This window comes from Pan troglodytes, chromosome 20 (genome assembly GCF_028858775.2).
Source record: "Pan troglodytes isolate AG18354 chromosome 20, NHGRI_mPanTro3-v2.0_pri, whole genome shotgun sequence".
NCBI classification, from domain to species: domain Eukaryota; kingdom Metazoa; phylum Chordata; class Mammalia; order Primates; family Hominidae; genus Pan; species Pan troglodytes.
Window position 1 is genome coordinate 61,392,336 of NC_072418.2, and position 23,589 is coordinate 61,415,924.

Genomic DNA, 23,589 nt, shown 5'->3' on the forward strand with positions numbered 1-23,589 from the left:
GCACAGCCTCCTGTCTCTATTCCAGGGTATGATTCAGTTGTTTGTTTGTTTTTGAGACAGAGTCTCAAGGCAACTCTTCTTGCCCAGGCTGGAGTGCAATGGCACAATCTCGGCTCACCGCAACCTCCGTCTCCCAGGTTCAAGTGATTCTCCTGCCTCAGTCTTCTGAGTAGCTGGGATTACAGGCGCCCACCACCATGCCCGGCTAATTTTGTATTTTTAGTAGAGACAGGGTTTCTCCATGTTGGTCAGGCTGGTCTCGAACTCCCAACCTCAGGTGATCTGCCCATCTTGGCCTCCCAGAGTGCTGGGATTACAGGCGTGAGCCACTGCGTTTGTTTTTTCATGAAGCGTCTCGGTCTGTCGCCCAGGCTGGAGTGCAGTGGCGCAACCTTGGCTCTGCCTCTTGGGTTCAAGCCATTCTCCTGCCTCAGCCCCTCTAGTAGCTGGGATTACAGGCTTGCGCCACCATACCTGGCTAATTTTTGTATTTTTAGTAGAGACGGGGTTTCACCATGTTGGCTGGGCTGGTCTCAAACTCCTGACCTCAAGTGATCGGCCCATCTTGGCCTCCCAAAGTGGTGAGATTACAGGTGTGAGCCACTGCGCCTGCCTACATACCATGATTTTAAAGTTGCAGCTGTTTCCTATTGCTTGTAACTCAGTCTTGTCTTTTCAATGGTAACCAATTTCTGTTTCAAACTGAAAGGTTCATGAGGGTGAGTTCTTCTATTAGTCTGTTTTGTGTCACTATAAAGGAACACCTAAGGCTGGGTAATTTATAAAGAAAAGAGGATTAATTGGCTCATGGTTCTGCAGGATGTACAGCCATGGCACCAGCATCTGCATGGCTTCTGGTGGGACCTCAGGAAGCTTGCAATCATGATGGAACATGAAGGAAGAGCTGGCATATCACATGGCAAGACAGGAAGCAAGGCGGGGGGGAAGTGTCACACACTTTTTTTTTTTTTTTTGAGGAGTCTCGCTCTGTTGTCCAGGCTGGAGTGCAGTGGCACAATCTCGGCTCATTGCAACCTCCGCCTCCCGGGTTCACGCCATTCTCCTGCCTCAGCCTCCCAAGTAGCTGGGACTACAGGTGCCCGCCACCACGCCCAGCTAATTTTTAATATTTTTAGTAGAGACGGGGTTTCACCGTGTTAGCTAGGATGGTCTTGATCTCCTGACCTTGTGATCCGCCCGCCTCGGCCTCACAGCAGAGTGGTGGGATTACAGGCGTGAGCCACCGCGCCTGGCCCACTTTTTTTTTTTTTTTCTGAAATGGAGTTTCACTCTTGTTGCCCAGGCTGGGGTGCAATGGCACGATCTCAGCTCACTGCAACCTCTGCCTCCTGGGTTCAAGTGATTCTCCTGCCTCAGCCTCCTGAGTAGCTGGGATTACAGGTGTGCACCACCATGTCAGCTAATTTTTGTATAATATTTTTAGCAGAGACAGGGTTTTGCCATGTTGGCCAGGCTAGTCTCAAATTCCTGGCCTCAAGTGATCCACCTGCCTCAGCTTCCCAAAGTGTTGGGATTACAGGTGTCAGCCACTGCAGCCAGCCATCACACACTTTTTTTTTTTTTTTTTTTTGAGACGGAGTCCTGCTCTTTAGCCCAGGCCGGATTGCAGTGGCACAATCTTGGCTCACTGCAAGCTCTGCCTCCCGGGTTCACGCCATTCTCCTGCCTCAGCCTCCCGAGTAGCTGGGACTACAGGTGCCCGCCACCGCGCCCGGCTAATTTTTTGTATTTTTAGTAGAGACGGGGTTTCACCATGTTAGCCAAGATGGTCTCGATCTCCTGACCTTGTGATCCGCCCTCCTTGGCCTCCCAAAGTGCTGGGATTACAGGCGTGAGCCACCGCGCCCAGCCCATCACACACTTTTAAACAACCAAATCTTTCATGAACTCAGAGCAAGAGCTCACTTCTCACCAGGGGGGATGGTGGCAAGCTATTCATGAGGGATCTGTCCCCATATTATAGTTTGGATGTTTGTCCCCTCCAAATCTCATGTTGAAATGTAATCCCCAATGTTGGAGATGGGGCCTGGTGAGAGGTATTTGGGTCATGGGGGTGGATTGCTCATGAATCTCTTGGTGCTGTCCTCAAGGTAGTGAGTTCTCACAAGATTTGGTTATTTAAAAGTCTGTGGCACCTCCTTCCTTTCTCTCTTGCTCCTGCTCTCACCAGGTGAGATGCCTCCTCCCCCTTTACCTTCTGCCATGATTGTAAGCTTCTTGAGAACCTAGCAAGAAGCAGATTCTGAAGCCATGCTCGTACAGCCCTCAGAACAGTGATCCAATTAAACCTCTCTTCTTTATAAATTACACAGCCTCAGGTATTTCTTTATAGTAATGCAGGAATGGCCTAATATACCTCATGATCCAACACCTCCCACTAGGCCCCACGTCCAACATTGGAGATCACATTTCAACATGAGATTTGGAGGAGACACACATCCAAACCATATCAGTTCTCTTGTCCCTGAGTGAAGAGGCACTTGCTCCCTCTAAACCCAATTCTAGGTGACTAGAGATTTATGAAGGTGTCGGGATGTTTGTTCATGATGCATAGTGGCCTCATAGGGTGTCCCTACTTCTTCTGCAAGAAGAACACCTTCAGGGGCTTTCAGCTCAGCCAGAAGATTCACATAAAGGTTGTTCATCTGGTACCTTGAGCACTCTGCCAACACAGGTGATCACAGATTCCAAGACACATAAAAGAGTGAATCACAACTCACTGGTGACTCATTGAGGAGTGATGCTCACAAAGCAACACACTTCGTCTAAATACACTGTACTAACCTTGGTCACTTTTGAAAAGGTATTTCTACAATTATTTGAAACTGCTCATGAAAACTGAGCTTTCCCTTAAGGAGCAACCCCCCCACCCTTCGAAACCTATGGAGATCCTATTTCCAAAAACTTAGGTAAATGGACCCAGGTCACTCGAGATGACCCTAAAATGCAATGGCCAAAACGGAGATCTTTTGAAATTCCTAAAGTAATATATTTGTGTGCACAATAGGAAACTTAATATGTTTGTTCTAAAACCAGACAAATTGGATGGGAGGCCTACTTTCTGTTTGTGCAGGCTATACTCTGATAAGATATTTGAAAGGTTTTTTAAAAAGAGCTCTATAGGCCAGGCACAGTGGCTCATGCCTGTAATTCCAGCACTTTGGGAGGCCAAGGTGGGCGGATCACCTGAGGTTGGGAGTTCGAGACCAGCCTGACCAACATGGTGAAACCCCATCTCTACTGAAAAATACAAAGATTAGCCAGGCATGGTGGTGCGTGCCTGTAGTCCCAGCTACTTGGGAGGCTGAGGCAGGAGAATCACTTGAACCTGGGAGGCGGAGGTTGCAGTGAGCCATGAAACTACAGCAAACTCCAGCCTGGGCGACAGAGTGAGACTCCGTCACAAAAGTAAGTAAATAAAATACAATGAATTCTATGGTCAGATGTCAGCTTAATTAAAAGCTGATATTCAGGCCTTTTTTTTTTTTTTTTTAAAGAAAAAATACCTTTCTGCTTTTTCTCATTTGGAGCCTGTTTCTGGGAATTTTTTTTTTTTTCTGTTGACTGAAACCCCTTTTTACATATGTTTAGTCCCTTTGTTTGCTTCTTTTCTTGTTAGTATGATGTAAAGTTTTATTGGCCTTCTGAAAAACTTAAAATCTCTCCAAATTGGCTTAGAGTTCTCCCATTTTCTTCTACTTTTTCTTCCTTTAGCTATCTTTGATACCACATAAAGAAATCTAGACGAGTCTTCTAATGTCTCTGAGACCCTTTGAGGAACACAGTAAAGTGTCACATACACCTTTTATGGAGTCTTCTGTCTTCCTCATGGAGTCCTAAGAGTAGCAGGCAGTTTATCTTAGGTCTAAAGCTCTGATCTCTTTTACACTGAGTTCTCTGACCTTTTGGCTTGGGGGGTACCAAGGGTTACTTTGTTCTATGAAAGAACATGATCTTTGGGTGTGCAGTGGCTGGCAAGTTACTGGCAAGGGCTGCAGTTTTGGCTGATAGCAGTTGTTTTCAGTGAGTGGTTATTACTGCAGGGTGTACTAATTCCTTTGCATGTTTAAATAAGAAAAGCATGGTTTGAACACTTGGAGACTTATAGAAACACTCATCACCAAGGGGTAAGAATCCTTTGGGAGATGGGCCGATCACAGATCACAGAGTGGGCTAATTGGTGCTGGGTCTCCCACCAGCATCAGGGAATGTCCATGCAGTGAGGTGCACTGTGGAAACACAGCCCTGTCCTGTGGTATTTCCATCTTGTGGGGGCCTCAAGATTCCATTTTAAAGTGGAATCCTTGATTTTATTTATTTATTTTTATTTTTTGAGATGGAGTCTCGCTCTGTTGCCCAGGCTGGAGTGCAGTGGCGTGATCTCAGCTCACTGCAAGGTCCACCTCCCGGGTTCACGCCATTCTCCTGCCTCAGCCTCCCGAGTAGCTGGGACTACAGGCACCCGCCACCACCCCTGGCTAATTTTTTTGTATTTTTAGTAGAGACGGGGTTTCACCATGTTAGCCAGGATGGTCTCGATCTCCTGACCTCGTGATCCGCCCGCCTCGGCCTCCCAAAGTGCTGGGATTACAGGCGTGAGCCACCGCGCCTGGCCTGGAATCCTTGATTTTTAAAGCTTTAGATGTTCTGCCTTTCAACTGTGCTAGTTTTTTACATAGATGGGGTTTCTCTATGTTGGTCAGGCTGGTCTCAAACTCCTGACCTTGTGATCCACCTGCCTCGGCCTCCCAAAGTGCTGGGATTACAGGCGTGAGCCACCGCACCTGCCCTATGTTGAGTTTTAGGCCACAAAAAATTGACCAAAAATTTTTTGACAATTGCATCTTTAACCATGGACATTTTAAGTTTTGTCCTCAGCTGGGCGCGGTGGCTTATGCCTGTAATCTCAGCACTTTGAGAGGCCAAAGCAGGCAGATCATTTGAGGTCGGGAGTCCGAGACCAGCCTGACCAACATGGAGAAACCCCGTCTCTAATAAAAATACAAAATTTGCTGGGTGTGGTGGCCCATGTCTGTAATCTCAGCTACTCAGGAGGCTGAGGCAGAAGAATCGCTTAAACCCAGGAGGCGGAGGTTGCAGTGAGCCGAGATCGAGCCATTGCACTCCAGCCTGGGCAATAAGAGCAAAACTCCATCTCAAAAAAAAAAAAAAAAAAAGTGTTGTCCTCTTCCTTCTTGGGGAGTTGCTTTGAAGCTTCACAGCAACCAAGGAATCTATTTCACTGATGAAACAATTCAATCTACTTTAACATATGGCTGGTTATTTAGAATGTCCATTTTGCATACTACTCTCAGTCTTCCAGACTGCTGGAATGTACAAATAAGGTAATAGAAAATCAATTTACAAAGCTTACAGAAACTTTTAACCTTCCGTGGCCTAAGGCTTTTCCAATAGTCCTGAATGAAGGAAGCTACAAACCAGCTCTCCTTAATGTGAGCTCCTGGGAGACAAAAATATCAAAGATCAAGGGCTCCAACCTGGAGATTTTGTTTATGAGAAATGCCATCTAATAAAGGACTCCCTACAACCATGTTGAAGAGAACTCCAGCCTGGGCAACATGATGAAACCCCATCTCAACAACAAGAACAAAAAAAGCAAAAATTAGCTGGCATGCACCTATAGTCCCAGCTACTTGGGAGGCTGAGGTGGGAGGATGGCTTGGGCCCAGGAGGCAGAGGTTGCAGTGAGGTGGGTTGTGCCACTGTACTCCAGCCTGGGCAAAAGAGCCAGACCCTGTCTCAAAATAAAGAAGTTGAGGGAGGCATATCAGATATTCTTAACCAATCCTTGTGCAAGCTAAATTCAAAGGCATTGACTTGCAGATTCACATTTTTCATTTTTAAAAAATGCAGCCCATGGCCGAGCGCAGTGGCTCATGCTTGTAATCCCAGCACTTTGGGAGGCCGAGGCGGGTGGATCACGAGGTCAGGAGATCGAAACCATCCTGGCTAACACGGTGAAACCCAGTCTCTACTAAAAATACAAAAAATTAGCTGAGCGTCGTGGCGGGAGCCTGTAGTCCCAGCTACTCGGGAGGCTGAGGCAGGAGAATGGCTTGAACCCGGGAGGCGGAGCTTGCAGTGAGCCGAGATCCTGCCACTGCACTCCAGCCTGGGCAACAGAGCGAGACTCCGTCTCAAAAAAAAAAAAAAAAAAAAAGCAATCCTGCTTGAGTAGACATCTTCGATCATTCCAGATCTCCAACTGAGGCAGTCCCATTCCCCAAGAAGGAAGAGGACAAAACTTAAAATGGCATGGTTAAAGATGTGATTGTCAAAAAAAAAAAATTGGTCATTTTAGTTTTTGTGGCCGAAAACTCAATAATCATAATTATGACTGATCGCATACCATATACCAGTCATCTTATAGCTCAAACCAGGATGAGAAGTAGAAAATTTGTTAGAAAATATCACTCAGGCGGTCGGGCGCGGTGGCTCATGCCTGTAATCCCAGCACTTTGGGAGGCCAAGGCAGGTGGATCACCTGAGGTCAGGAGTTCAAGACCAGGCTGGTCAACATGGTGAAACCCCGTCTCTAGTAAAAATAAAAAAATTAGTCGGTTGTGGTTGCAGGCACCTGTAATCCCAGCTACTCAGGAGGCTGAGGCAGGAGAATCACTTGAACCTGGGAGGCAGAGATTGCAGTGAGCAGAGATCACGCCATTGCACTCCAGTCTGGGCCACAGAGCAAGACTCCATCTCAAAAAAAAAAAAAAAACACACACACACACACACTAAAAAAGAAAATATCACTCAGGCCAGGTGCAGTGGCTGACACTTATAATCCCAGCAGTTTCGGAGGCCAAGGCAGGCGGATCACTTGAGGTCAGGAGTTCGAGACCAGCCCAACATGGCAAAACCTTGTCTCTACTAAAAATACAAAAATTAGGTGGGTGTGGTGGCATGCACCTGTAATTCCAACTATTCGGGAGGCTGAGGCACGAGAATCTCTTGAACCCAGGAGGTAGAGATTGCAGTGAGCCAAGATTGTTTCACTGCGCTCCAGCCTGGGTGACAGAGCGAGATGCTGTCTCAAATAAATAATTAAATTAAAAATTAAAAAATGAAACGTTTGAAGAGTTAAAATGCCTCCAAATATTCATACATAGCTTAAAATGGTAATAATGCCTCTAAGCATTTGATCAAATCACACCTTTAATACTACTTTCTTTTTTTTTTTCTTTTGAGACAGAGTCTTGCTCTGTCACCCAGGCTGGAATGCAGTAGTGTGATCTCAGCTCACTGCAAGCTCCACCTCCCGGGTTCATGCCATTCTCCTGCCTTAGCCTCCTGAGTAGCCGGGACTACAGGCGCCCGCCACCACACCCGGCTACTTTTATTTTTGTATTTTTTAGCAGAGACTGGGTTTCACCGTGTTAGCCAGGATGGTCTCGATCTCCTGACCTCAAGATCCGCCCACCTCGGCCTCCCAAAGTGCTGGGATTACAGGCGTGAGCCACAGCGCCCGGCCACAACTTGAATAGTTCTAAGTGTTGGGTTTTTTTTTTTTCTTCAGGGTTTTTGAACTTTAATACTTCTAAGTGTTGGGTTTTTTTTTTTTCCCCTCAGGGTTTTTGTTTGTTTTTTCCTGAGACAGGGTCTCTCTCTTACCCAGGCTGGAGTGCAGGGGCTCCATCATAGCTCACTGCACACTCCAACTCCTGAACTCAATCCTCCCACCTCAGCCTCCCATGTAGCTGGTATTACAGGCATGCAAGACCATGCTCAGCTAATTTTTATATTTTTTTTATAAAGATGGGGGTCACATTTTGTTGCTCAGGCTGGTCTCAAACTCCTAGGCTCCAGTGATCGCTCACCTTGGCCACCCAAAGTGCTCAGATTCCAGGTGTGAGCCACTGCGCCCAGTCCTGAAATGTTCTTAAATTCTTTCAAAGTAGCAAAATTTATATTAAAACATTCCAAACATGATGAGCTCCCTTGCTCCACAAGGATTTACAAGTAGAATCAATTAGGTGGACAGTTATAGCTGACAGTTGACAGAGAGATAGTTATAGATGGAGGTAGGTATAGAGGGAGGGAGGCAAAAAGAGTTAAGGAACTGGACAGCTGAGAACTGTCTACGGGTTCCAAAAACAAGACAACCTTTTATTATCTGCCAAACAAGACAGTCTACATTGAGACTGCTCTGCCTTTCGTTTTTATGTGTCAAAGACACTTAAATTGGCCTGTAATCCCAGCACTTTGGGAGAACGAGGCGGGCGGATCACCTGAGGTCAGGAGTTCAAGACCAGCCTGGCCAACATGGTGAAACTCCATCTCTACTAAAAAATACAAAAATTAGCCAGGCATGGTGGCGCGCACCTGTGGTCCCAGCTACTACGGAGGCTGAGGCGGGAGGATCACTTGAACCTGAAGGCAGAGGTTGCAGTGAGCCGAGATTGTGCCACTGCACTCCAGCACGGGCAACAGAACAAAGACCCTGTTAAAAACAAACAAACAAACAAAAACTTAAATGAGTCCCAAGAAAAAAGGAAAAAAGAATGAATATTGTGATGTGTGGGGCAAGACAAGATCTAGATGGTCTAAGGACAAGCAAATCTGGGGAATTAACTTCTGCCCATCCAAATTACAAGGAAAACAGATGCTTTGGGCAAGCGTCGAGGAACAGTCCCATACTTAAGACAAATGTAGGCTTACGGGCTGAGAATTCTTGGTGTAAAGGTTGAAAACGGACCTTAAACCTTTACGGGACATTGACACAGAGAGGTCAAACCGGCGCCCAGGACGCACAGTCAGTGAGAGGCAGAGCTGGGAAGGGAACCCGGAGCTCCAGGCATCGGCTCCTCCACCTCCACCTGCCCTACCCGGTGCATTTTCTCCTCCGTGCTCCCTGCTGGTGTTGCCTCTTGGAACCTCGGCAGTTTCTGCTTTCGCACCTGCAGGGTTTAGTCTCCGGGACTGCTTGGGAGGACACCTGGAATGCCGAAGGCAGGACTACACACCGGGCGAATCCACCAGCGCCACCAAGCGCTTGAAAACCCGAGGCCTCCGCGCGACTCCATTTCCCAGCGCCCCGCGCGGCAGGGGCTTGGACGTTGCCAAGGAGACCGGTAGTGGCCCCGCCTCCACGCAGGGAAACAGGCGGGAACCACATGACCCGGAAGGCTGTACGCAAGCGTCCGCGGCGCGCACTGGGCCAATGAGAACCGAAGGGCTGGACTTCCGGCGGTGGGACTGTCACTTCGCCGCCCGCGTCAGGCCACACCGGTGGTCTGGGCTGGGGCCCGCGGGTCGGGTCCGGTTTCCAGGAGGTTCCTGGTGCTCGAGGCTGGCGGCGAGGAAGGTACTGGCTGAGGGCCCGCGTCGGGCCCGCCCTGCGCACGCGTCGTGATCGAGGGCGCCGGCCGCTGGCCGCGCCCCCAAGCCTCTGTTTCTCAGAGTGCGTCGTGGGCGTCCAGGGGACTGTCGGGCCGCGGCGGGAGCCATGCGCTCTCCCACCGTGCGGCAGCCCAGGAGGCTGCGCGCTGGGCGTTCCACGTCCATGATGGCCGGGGAGACTGAGGCGCGGGGCGGCCCCGGGACGCTGCGGGCGGGGAAAGGCTGGGTGGTCCACGCCTTTCTTCCCTCCCAGCTGCGGGTTCGGCTGGCGGCGGTGGCGCTGACAAGCCCGCGCCGGGGAAGCGGGGGAGTCCCTGCTCACACAGACCGCGCCCTCACGGAGGGAGGCCGCTTCCTAGACCTCGCCTAGTCGTCTTTCCTCTCCCTGGCCTGGGGGCGTTGCGGGGGTCAGTGCAAACTCCTGTGTCCAGGGCACTGGTGAGCTCCCGAGTTCGGGCAGCCAGGGGGCTGAGGTCCTGAAGGAGGCTCCGAGGGGAGAGTCCTGTGTGTGCAAAACCTGGGAGGGGAGCCGAAGCCCAGGTGCTTCTGGGACTGAGCGCTCTCGATGTGGAGCTGGAGGAGAGGGGATGCGTGCGGCTGCAGTAGCAGGCGAGGGGGTGGGCTTTATCTCGAGGGCGTCGGGAGACATAGAAGTTTTGAACAGAATCAGGACATCCTCTGGGGACTTTAAAACGGTTCCACCGTTTGTTGCGTGGAGAACAGACATGCAGGGGTGTCGGCATGAAGGGAAGAACCGACTGCCACAGTCTGGGCAGCAGTGGAGGTGGGCGACCAGGTGAATTCTGGTGGATCTGCGGATGCATCAGGTGTGGGCTGTTTGAAGAACTAAGTACCCCATGTTGTTCAGCCTGAGCGCCTGGAAGAAGAGAGCTGCTGTAGATAGAAAGGTGAAAGGAAAGCAGGTTTCCTTCAGGGGAAAGCTCAAGAGTCTGGGATGTCCCAGGTTGGTCATGTCACTGGACCTGACGTTGTTGGTGTCCTGGGCTGTGGACAGGGCCTATGAATTGGACTGAGGAATGGGCAGGGACTCAGCCAGGTGTGGGCAGTTATGGCTTGAGGGTAAAGAAGACCAGCTGGGATGCCTGGGGCTATTGGGAAGAGCCTAGCACCTAACTGAGGAGGGGAGGGTGGCAACAGAGAGGGGAAGAAAGAGAGGGGACACCGGGTGGAAGGAGGAAGGGATTGAGTTCCTCTCTGTTCACAGGTTGTTGAGGCTGCTCCCCTGTGGCGACTGGTGAGAATCATCCAGTCCCTCAGGCTGGATGAGCAGCCTGGAAATGTCAGGCAAGCAGGCTCAGCAGGGGAGGGTCCCGGTGATGGGTATGCCTGGGAAGCCCCAGCTGGGACTCATAGTTTCTTGCTACAAGAGCAGGAAGGGTGCATCTGGGGAGGGTCATGAGTGGTCATGCTGAGTCACGAGTGGACACCTGGGGCTGCTCTTGGTGTGGCAGCTGAGGGCCCAGCCAGGACTTGTTCTAGCCTGCTTGTGTATGGCGTTGCCAGTGGGGAGGCCAAGAAGGCATCTGGGGTCTGGTCAGGGAGGGCAGAGGGGAGGGGTCCCAGACATGTGAGGGAAGTGCCATCTGAAGATGGTGGGGGCAGAATCCAGGGAAGGAGGGTGAGTGTCTGAGGGACATCATGGGAGGTGGCTGTTGGGATGGGGAGCTTGGTCCTGGCTCACAGCCATACCTTAAACCAAGCTTGTCCAACCCACTGCCCAGGATGGCTTTGAATGCAGCCCAAAACAAGTTCGTAAACTTTCTTAAAACATGAGATGTTTATGCAATTTTTATTTTTTTTAGCTCATCAGCTGTTACTAGTGTTAATGTATTTTATGTGTTGCCCAAGACAATTCTTCTTCCAATGTGGCCCAGGGAAGCCAAAAGATTGGATAACCCAGCCTTAGACCATGGCTGTCTCTTCCTCCCTGCTCTTTTAGGACCAGATGGCCTTTGAGGATGTGGCTGTGTACTTCTCCCAGGAGGAGTGGGGGCTCCTGGACACAGCCCAGAGGGCCCTGTACCGCCGCGTGATGCTAGACAACTTCGCACTTGTGGCCTCGCTGGGTAAGGTCCTAGATACGCCATGAAATGGGCAACTGATAACAAGCTGACTGGCCAGGGCTGCCCCCTCACCTCCCTGGTGGCTGACGAGCAGGCCCATACCTTGCAGCCAGGGGCCATGTGGAATAGGGGTCTGGTCCTATAGACATGCAGTCTGGTTGGCTCAACCACTCCCTGTGGCGCTGTCCGGCTGTGGCCTCTCCGAGCCTTGGCTCAGCCCCCTTCCTTTGGTGCCCTGGGCACAGTTGCTGCCCTGGGGATGAATGAGCTATTCCTGTGAGCCCCTTGCCCTGTGCCATCTTTAGATTCTGCAGTTGCACAGATGACATTTTCTGTTTCCATGAAGCCCTGACTCCTGCCCTCTGTTTGGAGGTGGGTTATCTTGAGCTGGGGCTGGACTCTAACCTGCACCTCCTCCTCACAGGACTCTCCACCTCTCGACCTCGTGTGGTCATCCAACTGGAGCGTGGCGAGGAGCCCTGGGTTCCCAGTGGAACGGACACAACCCTGTCCAGGACCACCTACAGGAGGCGCAACCCTGGTGAGAGGGAGCTCAGGTTGGGGTGAATTCAGGACCAACCTGTGGTCATGCCTCTGTCCCTGGTTCCCAGACTCCCCAGAAGCACCCTCCTCACCTCCCTCCCACCTGATTCCCTTCCCTTCCATCATCAGCCCCTCCTGGAGGCTGCAGCCTTAGCTGCCCTTGAAGGTGGAGCTCCAAGGGCACAGGAGCTGGGTTGACACAGAAGGGCACTCAGGCTATGGTGAGACCATCTCAGAGTCCTGCTATCAGCTGGGCTGGCCTCAAACCCTCCATGGCTAGTCACTGCCATAATTGATGGGTCATTTTTTTCACCCATCATTCATCTTTGTGTTCAGCAAACGTTTCCTGAGTGCTCACAGTGGTCAGGCCCAGCCCAGGCAGTGTAGACACAGCCTCAATCAGGACGACCCTGGTCCTGCTTTTCTGGGGCTCATGGTGTGGTGGGAGAGGCAGTCGGTAAGCAGGATTCAGGAGTATAGTTTAGAGCACTGGATGGAGGTCATTGCAGGAGCAGGTTGGGGAGTAGGTGCCTGAGAAGGGGGACAGGGGCGGGGGGAAGGGGGTAAGCAATGGAAAGAGTGTGGGTGGAATAGCCAGTGTGGAAATGTATGCGGCATACAGCAGCCGCTAGTTTTCCTCAGCTTCACATCCTGGGTGACTGGGGGCTGCCACCTTGATCATGGGAGTCCCCAGTGTAGTCAGTGCCATACCTATCAGGGCAGATTGTTCCTCCAAACCCCAGCCCCTCCGGCAGGGCCAGCCTCACCTCTACTTTTCCCCTGAGCTTGTGCGCCAGCTCCGGGGTTCCTTCTTGCCTGTCCACTCAGCCTGCCCTGGTCCTCTCCTAACCAGGATGCCCCAGGCAACCACTGTTTCTCTGCCTTTAGGTTCCTGGAGTTCGACAGAGGATAGAGATGTTTCTGGAGAATGGCCACGAGCTTTCCCAGATACCCCACCTGGGATGACTACTAGCGTCTTCCCCGTTGCCAGTGCCTGCCACAGTGTAAAAAGCCTGCAGAGACAACCGGGTGCCTCCCCATCTCGGGAGAGAAAACCCACGGGGGTGTCGGTGATCTACTGGGAGAGGCTCCTGCTAGGCTCAGGCAGTGGGCAAGCCAGCGTCAGCCTGCGACTGACCTCCCCGCTTAGGCCTCCCGAGGGCGTCCGGCTTAGGGAAAAGACACTCACAGAGCATGCGTTGCTTGGGAGACAGCCCAGGACGCCTGAGCGGCAGAAACCATGTGCACAGGAGGTCCCTGGGAGAACCTTTGGGAGCGCCCAGGACCTGGAGGCTGCCAGCGGTCGGGGACATCACCGAATGGGTGCAGTTTGGCAGGAGCCTCATAGACTCCTCGGTGGCCAGGAGCCCTCGACCTGGGACGAGCTGGGCGAGGCTCTCTCCGCTGGGGAGAAGTCCTTCGAATGCAGGGCGTGCAGCAAAGTGTTCGTGAAGAGCTCCGACCTCCTCAAGCACCTACGCACCCACACCGGGGAGCGGCCCTACGAGTGCGCCCAGTGCGGCAAGGCCTTCAGCCAGACGTCGCACTTGACGCAGCACCAGCGCATCCACAGCGGCGAGACGCCCTACGCGTGCCCCGTGTGCGGCAAGGCCTTCCGGCATAGCTCCTCGCTGGTGCGGCACCAGCGCATCCACACGGCCGAGAAGTCTTTCCGCTGCTCCGAGTGCGGCAAGGCCTTCAGCCACGGCTCCAACCTCAGCCAGCACCGCAAGATCCACGCGGGTGGGCGTCCTTATGCCTGCGCACAGTGTGGCCGCCGCTTCTGCCGCAACTCGCACCTGATCCAGCACGAGCGTACGCACACAGGCGAGAAGCCCTTCGTGTGCGCGCTCTGCGGTGCCGCCTTCAGCCAGGGCTCCTCGCTCTTTAAGCACCAGCGCGTGCACACAGGCGAGAAGCCCTTCGCCTGCCCACAGTGTGGCCGCGCCTTTAGCCACAGCTCCAACCTCACCCAGCACCAGCTCCTGCACACGGGCGAGCGGCCCTTCCGCTGCGTGGACTGTGGCAAGGCCTTCGCCAAGGGCGCTGTGCTGCTCAGCCACCGGCGCATTCACACGGGCGAGAAGCCCTTCGTGTGCACGCAGTGTGGCCGCGCCTTCCGTGAGCGCCCTGCCCTCTTCCACCACCAGAGGATCCATACCGGCGAGAAGACCGTCCGGCGATCCAGGGCGAGCCTGCACCCCCAGGCCAGGTCTGTTGCCGGGGCATCATCAGAAGGTGCGCCAGCGAAGGAAACCGAGCCCACTCCCACCTCGGGCCCAGCCGCCGTCTCGCAGCCAGCGGAGGTCTGAGGTCACAGGTTGCAGCCCTGGCCTTCTGTGAATCCCTTCCACAGCTAAAGGGCATATGTCCTCTGCAGATCCACAGCAGAGAAAAAGTCCCGTGCTTGCTAGTCAGGGACAAGGGAGGCCCTTTGGCTGTGATTTCATTTGCACGTGGGGACAGGATTTGCCAGTTCACCCACAGATCACACCTCCATCCCCAAAGAGGTAGCACTGCAGCAACATCAGGGGGAAGACGTGGTGGCTGAACTCTAGTGGGGCCGAGACTATTCAGAGCCAGTAGGAGGCCGACAGTCACAGCACTGCACTGTGGTGCGGCTTCATGTGATGTGACAGTGGATGCTAAGGTGAGAGGGATGCAGGCATGGGTTGGGGGTGGCCCAGAGAAACTTATGACAGCTGTACACAAACTGGCTGCTGGAGAGATGTCCGCTGAGGGTATTCTCCCCTCAACCCACTGCCTCTGTTCATCCAAGACTTCCTAGGGGCCAGCCTAGCAGACAAGAGACCACAAGGGACTGGGGATCAGGGTCTGGGCTCTGTCAGCCGCCACCTCTGGGAAAAAGAAAAGGTTTGGGTCCACTGAACATCATGTTTGTAGACGCTGACAGGTGGGGTCCTAATGAGAGCCAACACATGCTCACTGCCAGCTCCTGTCCTGAGTACTGGGAAATTTCCCCTGAAGCCCTGTGAGATGGCTCTGTGGCTGGTATCCCGACTTGGAAGATGAGGAAACTGAGGCACACGGCCTGGCCTGGCTTCACACACATAGCCGACTCAGGAGAGGGATGCCCATGGGGGAACATGTGACTCTCAGCATTGGAAGGACAGAGCTAGGATGATGGCTTTCCAGTGGCACTCGTTCAGGTTTTTGCCCAAGTCTCAGCTTGGCCAAGGCCTGTCACTGACTGGTTTACCAAAGTCGATGTGAGGAGGAGCCTTTATACCTGAGGGGATGATGTTAACTTCAGACAAGATGGAGCTGCTCATTTTTGCCGGGTTTGGTGGCCACTTCACCCCCAACCCTGTCTCACCCCCATTATCCCTCCTCAATTGGAGGCTGGACAGAGCTGAATAGGAAAGACTTGCTATTGCCTAAGGCTATGTGTGACACCCTCCTGAGGACCTCCCCACCCCAGTGTAATGGCCCTTCATGGCAGGGACAGAAAGGTGGACTGGGGGCCATTTGCTTCCTGTGGCCTTCAGCAGACCAGGCCCTGTCCCTACCTGGAGCCTCACCTACAAGGAAATTCATGTTCTCCTTAATGGAAAAAAAAAAAAAAAAAAAAGACTACCATCTGCAACTCAGAGTAGGTGTTGCAGTTTCCTGTACAGCAGTTTGGACCTCCAGAGCACAGCCTCTTGTCCCTACTCCAGAGCATGGTTCAGTCTTAATAGCAGTTCAAGAGCTTCTCTGATAAAGGTTTCTTTTTAAACATTTGTGTGAACGGTAACAACCTGACACCTATTTCACCCTCATACAATGCAGATGGTATTGAACATACCCTGACATGCCATCAGCGTTTGTCATCATCACAGAAGTTCCTGGACTTGGCTTCAACCTGGGTACCCTCAAGAGGCCACAGAGTAGAGATACAGCCTGTCTGCAGCCCAGGGAGGGAGTGGGATACCTGTATCCTTTTCAGGGTCAGAGGTGGGTTGGGGTAGCCAGGAGCTGGATGAAATGGGATAGAGTGGGGCTGTCTGGAGCAGCAACCCTGCTAGATGAGTCCTGGTGGATCCTGGCAAAAGGAGGATGGTAGGTGGAGAAACCAAGGCAGGGCTGTGTTCCTTCTGCTGCTGAGATAGAGGGTGTGGCCATGTGTGATGACCCTGCAAGGTTGACTCCAACCAGTGGGCGCTCCATCCCATGGCTTCCAAAATCCTGCAGCTATCCTGCCCTATACACAAAGAGCCCAGACCCAGGCCCCACACACTTGATGTTGGGGCCAGACTCTTCCACCTATGAAACCTTACAGGTTCCTGCAGGGAGTGGAGACACACAGAACCTAGCTCCCCTGGAGCCTGCAAGACTTGGGCCACCAGAATCCCAGTAGGTCCCTGAACCATTGTCCCCCAGTAAGTCTGCAGAGCTGTGAAATGCAGACAATAACCCTTCCCTGCCTGAAAGAGCACTTTTCTGGGGAGCCCATGGGAGTCAGGAGCAAAAGCATCTGTCAAACAAGTAGATACCCAGAGAGTCACGTGAAATCATTTGTATGCCTCTGACAGACGCTTCTTGAGCGAAGTTTCTGCCCTGAGCCCGCCTGACCCCTTAGGCTGGGCTCAGTACCCTACCGTGTCTTCCCACCAGCCGCCTCCCTCCATCAAGTTCCTTTCCACGTCTGCTTGTGCCCCTGTTGTCCCTCAGTTTGTCCACCCTCCTCCAATCTTCCCCTCCCCAAACCCATGACTGATCAGTGGCCCCCAACCTAGGCTCCCACCTCCACGCAGGTCTTGGCCCCTCAGCTGACCTCCCTCCAACCTCCCCCTCTGCTCTTAATTTTGAATAGGTAGTGACTGTAAAAGTATCCCTGGGCTTCTATGTCAAAAGGTCAGACTGAACACATGCATCTCACTGGGCTCAGAAATCCACTGAAACCACAGAGGGGAGTATTTAAAACACATAAACCCACAAGTATGAGGATGGTGACAGAGGAGTCAGGAGCAATGGCATTCCTAAGCTAGAAGTGGGTGAGAGCTATCACTAAGTTAGGGAAGGCAAAATACTACGTGGCGACTTGGCGAAGAGGAGAGAGTTCCCACCAGGCTGACTCCAGAACCGCAGAAGGCTGAGAACCAGCAGCCCAGAGACAGGAGACCTATAACAAAGCTGCCTGGGGAACAACTACTGAAGAAGCCCTTAACGCCCCAATGCTCTCCCCACATGGTGGAGGGTGAAAGTTTTTTTGTTTTTTGTTTTTTTTTTTCTCTGGGACTCTGCATAGTCCCAGAGAAAAGGCCTAAGCACCTCATCCCCAAAAACAACCTGAGGAGGCCTCTGGAAAGCTCCGAGTTGACAAGTCTCATCCACGCACATGCTCGGTGCTTCCAATCGGTGATTAAGACCACTGCTCTTCATCCAGAGCAGGCAGCAGGGATTCCCAGGTATCCAAAGAAACCAAAACAGTCGGTGTAATTTAGGACTGACTAATGGCTCGGCCACTTTAAGTGTGGAAGCAAAACTGACCCCACAGATTTAGAAAACTGTAACAGTGCTTATTGGGAGAAACTAGTGTCACCCTGGCTAGTTCTACTCCCCAAATTCAAAGGTAAATAAACGGTTGAGCACGTCCCATCAGCCTGGAGGGAAACCTCCACCCCCGACTTTGTAGGACTGACATCTGAAGACGTCAGAGACTGCGGTCACAACCGTCGGTACATCCTTAGGGCGCTTAACAGAGGTTAAAGGCGGCCCTCGCACCCTCCTGGCGGGAGAAAGCCCAGGCTCAGGGTGGCCTTCTACACCACCGCCTCTCCCAGGACCACTTGGAAGCGAGTCCCAGCGAACTACTCGACCTAGGAAACCACTGGGCCGCCACTTCCAGCCTCTTCGGAAGTCGAGGCAACGCTCCTGAACGTTGCCACGGGAACAGCTGGAGGCGGGCGGATATGCCCTGGCATTATCTGGGGGCTGGCCCGGGGAATGGCGTGGGGGCGGCGGGGCCAAGCAAGCGCCACCTCTGATTGGGCAAAACCCCCTCCCCTCACCTGCCAATAGGAACCGGCCCACTGTACAGACGCGCAAGTTTATAACCTGGGAAGAGCTGCTCTCAGAGCGGAGGGAGACCATATAACTCTGGGACTCTGCCGTACCTCCCAGAGGAACAGAGCGCCTCTCAGGCGTCAGAGGCTGCTGCAAATGCGGGTCAGCGGGTCACGGTCGCGCCTGTCTTGCTGATGCTCATGGGAAATGTAGTTCAAAGGGCGTGGGCGGTGCCTTCGGTGCAGGCGAGAGATTGGTCAGCGCGGCGTCGCCGGGGCAACACCCGGCTGAGGCGCCCCGCGTTGTGCGGCGCCACATCCGGGAAGCGGCCTCCAAGCAACCGCTCCGGGTTGAGGTGAGCGCAGGCTGCCAGAGTGGGCGCAGCCTTTCCACCCCGTGGGAGGGCTTGGGGCCGCCCTCTGGGGCCTGAACGGCTCCGGCTGTCGGCGCCCTGGAGGGCCCGCCCACTTCCCGACAGGCCGCGCGCGTCACCTCAGCCTTCGCTCAGGCCTTTCCTACCCTCAACGCCGTTCCGGGGGGCCGGGCCCGGCAAGTCCTCTTGGAACGCCTCCCTCTTGCCTTCCCCTTTTGGGGACAGATCCCGAAGTTCGAGCATCCCTCGGATAGGCCGGGTGTCAGGCCTGGTCTCTCAGGCCCGTCCAGGTGGGCGTCTTTCACTGCAGACCCTCAGGGCCGGGATGCTGTGGCCATCCCTCGACTCCGCGCAACGTGGAGCTTTGGCCCCGCTTTTCTTGGCCTTTGCTTTTCGTTTTTACATGCACGGGCCCCGGCAGTGTGAGTCGCCCACGGCTCGCTGTGGTCAGCGAGCACGATGTCCAGGTGCCCCTCCCCAGAGCCAGTCGTAAAGGAGGCCCCACCCAGTCAACCTCCCCGAGATTGTGGAGGGCGACTCGTCCCCGTACATTACAGCCTGGCCCCACCTTCTACCCGCTGCCTCCTCCACCCTCGGAACCCGCCCACCCTGGTCCACTCTCCTCGCACCTCGGCTGGACACTGTGGCTCCTCAGCCTGGCGCTGGAACTCTGTGATGACTGTCCTTCTCCACCTCTTTAGCGTCATCTCCCAGCAGTCCCCTGTTGGACCCAACTGTTTGCAATTTCCAGGAAGCTCCCTGGACACCTTGCGTCCAAGCATTTGTCCCTGAGGCTTCCTCCTGCTCTCATTCGCCATCATCGTTTGGGTCCCGTGACCCTCCTCTGGCCTCAGAGCACACTTGGTCCTGGTCTCAGCCCCCTGGGCTGAGCCTGGTGTCTGCCTTCCCCTGGCCAGATTCTCTTGGCTGACATTCCGACCCTTCCTTTTCTGTAGGCCCATCCTGACGATTCCAAGACCACCCCCTTGAGCAAGAATGCCATCCCCTCTGGGTCCCCCATGCCTGCCCCTCATGGACCCAGAGACCACCCTTGAGCCTGAGACTGCCCGCCTCCGCTTCCGAGGGTTCTGCTACCGGGAGGTGGCAGGTCCCCGAGAAGCCCTGGCCCGGCTGCGTGAGCTGTGTTGCCAGTGGCTGCAGCCTGAGGCACACTCCAAGGAGCAGATGCTGGAGATGCTGGTGCTGGAGCAGTTCCTGGGCACACTGCCTCCCGAGATCCAGGCCTGGGTGCGCGGTCAGCGGCCAGGCAGTCCTGAGGAGGCCGCTGCCCTAGTCGAAGGACTACAGCATGACCCTGGGCAACTGTTGGGCTGGGTGAGTGTGGCTGGCATCAGCTTCTTGGAGGGATAGACCCTGGCTAGAGCCATTGTGACCTACCTCTTCTCCTCAGATCACAGCCCATGTCCTGAAGCAGGAGGTGCTCCCTGCAGCCCAGAAGACAGAGGAACCACTTGGGAGCCCCCACCCCTCAGGGACAGTGGAGTCCCCTGGGGAGGGTCCCCAGGACACAATAGAGGGGTCTGTCCAGCTCAGCTGCAGTGTGAAGGAGGAGCCCAATGTCGATGGACAGGAAGTGGGTGAGGTTGGGGTCCCACCAGAGATGAGGGACTCCTGGAGGAAGTGTGGACATTCCTGGCTAGGGTGGGAGTCCCAGGAGAGGTGTGTCAAGGCTGGGACTCCTGAAGTGAATGTGGATGTCCCTGTCTGGGATGGGGACCTGGGAGGCAGGAGCCAAGGGCTGGCTACGTGCCACGTCACACAGCAGAGGAGCTCCTCATCTGCCATGGCTCATGTGGGCAGCCCCTGACACCACCCTTCCATCTGCCCCACTTTTCAGCACCCTCCAGCCCTCCACTTGCAGCACAGTCCCCTGAGGGGCACCATGGACACCAAGAACCAGCCTCCACATCCTTCCACCCACCCAGGATTCAGGTGAGCAGCCTCAAGTGGGAAGTACAGGCCCCAGGTGTGGGAAGGGACTGTCCCCATGGCTGCCCTCTGCCTGGTGGTTTTCCAGGCTCCTTGACTAGTGGCTCTTTGCTTCCCAGAAGTGGAGTCTGTAAAAGCTGTACCCCTTCACAGGACCTGGGGCAGAGGGACAGACTGGTGATCTATTATTGAAAAGGATTTGGGGCTGGACATGGTGGCTTACACCTGTAATCCTAGCACTTTGGGAGGCTGAGGTGAGCGGATCACCTGAGGTCAGGAGCTCGAGACCAGCCTGACCAATGTGGTGAAACCCTGTATCTACTAAAGATACAAAAATTAGCCAGAAGTGGTGGCAGGCGCCTGTAATCCCAGCTACTAGGGAGGGTGAGGCAGGACAATTGCTTGAACCCAGGAGGCAGAGGATGCAGTGAGCCGAGATTGTGCCACTGCGCTCCAGCCTGGTCAACAAGAGCAAAATTGTGTGTCAAAAACAAACAAAAAAAAAGGATTTGGGCCTCAAGCCATGGAAACCCAGTTTAGAGTGGCTGGAACTAGTGGGCTTGGCTTCCTCACCTCCAGAGAAGTTAGCTGGGAGGTTTGCTGCTCCCAGAGGTCCTGAGCCAGACCTGGGGATTTGAACTTTTGTGTGTAGCCGGGGAGGGGAGAAGATTACCAGCTGTGGCAGGACTCCCCCCACACCTGAGACCAGATGGAGACACTCTCCCTGGGAAATGCCCGAAGTCCCTTCTCTCCTAGGGGTTTCCTCAGAGGCCACCTGTTAGGCCTGGAAGCTCAGCTTGAGGCCTCTTCTACCTGGATCGCTTGGTTCCCAAGTGTGGGTAGCGAGGTCTTTTCCTCTCCCGGCTCCTCTGCTTCTAACAACTCCACTGGGGAGCTTCAGCAGCAACATTGCTCGTCGAGATGTGTTTCGAGGCTAAGAAGTCGTTCCAGGCTCCCTCCACAGCCCCATGGCACAGTCAGAAAGTGAGGCAGGGTGGGTAGGCTGCACTTTCCAGTGTCCTCACCTCCAGCCAGCACCATCTCTAGCTGTGGCTCCTCACAGCTGCCGCCTTCCTGCCCCTGGACTTGCCACAGCTTGTCCCTCAGGATTATTTTTCCCAACCCAGCAAAGCCCCAGATGATGGGACTCAGGCAGCAAGGAGGGCTGACCCCCAATCAGGGAGTTCATTCCTCGATAAAGTCACTCAGGTCCCTGTGATGCTGCCAAACCTGCCCTCTGAGCAGGATGGTGTAGTAGAGGGGGATGAGTGCTGGCAGCAGCACTGGTCAGGTGATCTGAAGGAGAACCCCTGCACTTAACAAACACACACCTTGAGATCATTCTCAGCAGGAGGGGCAGATGAGGCGTAGGTAACCTGCTGACTCTTCCGGGTAATAGGTAAGAATGTGAACCAGACAGGGCAGGGAAGGGGTGGAAAGGCGCCTACAGTGATGGGCCACATCCGCAGGAGGAGTGGGGGCTGCTGGACCGGTCACAGAAGGAACTGTACTGGGATGCGATGCTGGAGAAGTACGGCACAGTGGTCTCCCTGGGTGAGGACCAGCCAGCCCCACCCCGCCCCTCTCCCTGGGGCCTGCACCCACCCTGCAGTAGGCCTAGCTGGGCAGGGCCTCTGTGCTACCAGCCCTACCCAGCTCTCCCACCTTCCAGAGGAACACCCTGTCACCTACCAGAACCGACCCCACCCCTCCTTCAAGCAAACCCCACGCCTAACTGTGCCCCCCACCCGGGCAGGGTTACCGCCCCACCAGCCAGAGGCACAGGCCCAGTCAGAGCTGGGGATGCTGCTCACGGGGACAGGCGTCTGCAGAAGCCTGCGCTCGGGTGAGTGCCCCACACCATCCAGCCTGAATCACCCCTCCTGTATCGGTGGGACCTGAGCCACCCACTCATGGGGGGACGGGAGCTTGTGCCACAGCCACAAGCCTGAGGGAGGGGGTGCTGAGTGCCGGGACTCACCTGGTTTGCCCCTGCCCCCAGGAAATGAGAGTGAGGGTCCACCCGGCTGCCCAGAGGCCCAGCCGCCCCAGGGCCCAGGGCCAGCAGCCTGGGAGGGCTTGTCTGGGGCTGCCACTCCTGCCCCCACTGTGCGCCCAGGGACACCGCCAGTGCCCACTCAGCCCACACCTGCAGAGACGAGACTGGAGCCGGCTGCCACCCCCAGGAAGCCCTACATGTGCGAGCAGTGTGGCCGCGGCTTCGACTGGAAGTCAGTGTTCGTCATCCACCACCGGACACACACGAGTGGGCCAGGTGTGCAGTCCCCGGGGCTAGCCACCGGGGAAAGCACAGAGAAGCCACCACAAGGGGAGCTGGCCTTTCCGCACCACCCCCGACGCTCACTCACAGGCCCCCGGAGCTACCCGTGTGAGGAGTGCGGGTGCAGCTTCAGCTGGAAGTCGCAGCTGGTCATCCACCGCAAGAGTCACACAGGCCAGCGGCGTCACTTCTGCAGTGACTGTGGCCGCGCCTTCGACTGGAAGTCGCAGCTGGTCATCCACCGCAAGGGCCACCGGCCGGAGGCTCCATGAGCAGCCAGACAGCACAGTCCCTCGGGGCCTCGGTGTTCTCGGGGCCTGGATACAGCCTCTGGGGCACCAGCAGAAGACTCTGGAGGCAGCAGGGGATGCCAGAGTGAACAAGGGGTCCCAAGCCAGTTCCCTGCCCCTGGTCTGGTCTCCCCCAAAAGACCTGGGTGCAAGGAAAAGGAGCTGCTCCCTCTCTTCTTGCCCCTGCCTCCTAGAGGGAGGTCTGGGTTCCCTTCTATGGCTGACCAGTGCCTGTGGGGTGACTGCCAAGCACCAGGCTCCCTCCCTCCCTGTGACATGGCCTGGGCTGACAACACTCCCTCTCCTGGGACCTCCTTGCCTCAGGTGGGTGTTCAAAAACTGTGCCTTCCCACTCGTCTGTGCAGAGGCTGGGCCTGAGGTCTCAGTGTGGAGAGCAGCAGAAGACCCAGGAAAGCACAGTTGGCTTCCGTTTCTCCTGCTCCCTGTGTGTGTTAGAATTTTAACATAAATTCCACTTTGATAATATGGAGTTTCTGAATAAGAATCCTGATTTCTGGCTTCTGCTGGTCGGGAAATAGGCAGTTTGCTGTCTCTGCCCAGTAGCTGCAGCACAGGGCAGTTGAGCCCAGAACGGCCAAACCTCTGTTGCCACAGAACCCAGGTCCCAGGTCCCCAGCCTCCCTTGCTCCTTGCCACCCACATCACTCACCAGCCTCA

At 54.6% G+C, this 23,589-nt stretch overlaps 2 protein-coding genes across 15 annotated transcripts; both read left to right on the top strand.

Annotated features, from left to right (window-relative positions):
- Positions 1 to 8,951: 8,951 nt before the first annotated feature.
- Positions 8,952 to 15,954, top strand: ZNF324 (zinc finger protein 324). Of its 5 annotated transcripts, XR_010153988.1 has the most exons (5): positions 9,121 to 9,346; positions 11,342 to 11,468; positions 11,890 to 12,006; positions 12,897 to 14,658; positions 15,801 to 15,954. XR_010153988.1 is itself a non-coding variant. In XM_016937006.4 (4 exons), the coding sequence occupies exons 1-4, from the start codon at positions 9,203 to 9,205 to the stop codon at positions 14,318 to 14,320; spliced, it is 1,812 nt and encodes a 603-aa protein (XP_016792495.3). In that variant the 5' UTR covers positions 8,952 to 9,202; the 3' UTR covers positions 14,321 to 15,747. The 5 variants fall into 5 exon arrangements, 4 of the variants coding, with proteins under 4 accessions (XP_016792495.3, XP_063658415.1, XP_063658414.1 ...); XM_016937006.4 differs by lacking the exon at positions 15,801 to 15,954 and having other exon boundaries at positions 8,952 to 9,346; positions 12,897 to 15,747; XM_063802345.1 differs by lacking the exons at positions 9,121 to 9,346; positions 15,801 to 15,954 and adding an exon at positions 9,391 to 9,819 and having other exon boundaries at positions 12,897 to 15,747.
- On the top strand, positions 15,939 to 23,397 carry ZNF446 (zinc finger protein 446). Of its 10 annotated transcripts, none has more exons than XM_054673614.2 (7): positions 15,939 to 18,372; positions 19,347 to 19,725; positions 19,802 to 19,988; positions 20,249 to 20,343; positions 21,810 to 21,894; positions 22,097 to 22,186; positions 22,460 to 23,397. In XM_054673614.2, exons 2-7 carry the CDS (start codon positions 19,387 to 19,389, stop codon positions 22,891 to 22,893), a joined length of 1,230 nt encoding a protein of 409 aa, XP_054529589.1. In that variant the 5' UTR covers positions 15,939 to 18,372; positions 19,347 to 19,386; the 3' UTR covers positions 22,894 to 23,397. The 10 variants fall into 10 exon arrangements, with proteins under 10 accessions (XP_054529589.1, XP_016792496.1, XP_009434882.1 ...); XM_016937007.4 differs by having other exon boundaries at positions 17,590 to 18,372; positions 22,013 to 22,186; positions 22,343 to 23,397; XM_009436607.5 differs by having other exon boundaries at positions 17,590 to 18,372; positions 22,343 to 23,397.
- The last annotated feature ends 192 nt before the right edge of the window (positions 23,398 to 23,589 follow it).

What these genes read in the sequence shown, in the direction of transcription:
- ZNF324 (XM_016937006.4), top strand. Translation starts at nt 9,203, where the DNA reads ATGAGAACCGAAGGGCTGGACTTCCGGCGGTGGGACTGTCACTTCGCC. An exon ending in CGCACTTGTGGCCTCGCTGG is followed by an intron (nt 11,469 to 11,889) that starts GTAAGGTCCTAG and finishes TCCTCCTCACAG; the next exon opens with GACTCTCCACCTCTCGACCT. An exon ending in CTACAGGAGGCGCAACCCTG is followed by an intron (nt 12,007 to 12,896) that starts GTGAGAGGGAGC and finishes CTCTGCCTTTAG; the next exon opens with GTTCCTGGAGTTCGACAGAG.
- ZNF446 (XM_016937007.4), top strand. Translation starts at nt 19,387, where the DNA reads ATGCCATCCCCTCTGGGTCCCCCATGCCTGCCCCTCATGGACCCAGAG. An exon ending in TGTCGATGGACAGGAAGTGG is followed by an intron (nt 19,989 to 20,248) that starts GTGAGGTTGGGG and finishes CCCACTTTTCAG; the next exon opens with CACCCTCCAGCCCTCCACTT. An exon ending in CGGCACAGTGGTCTCCCTGG is followed by an intron (nt 21,895 to 22,012) that starts GTGAGGACCAGC and finishes CCCACCTTCCAG; the next exon opens with AGGAACACCCTGTCACCTAC.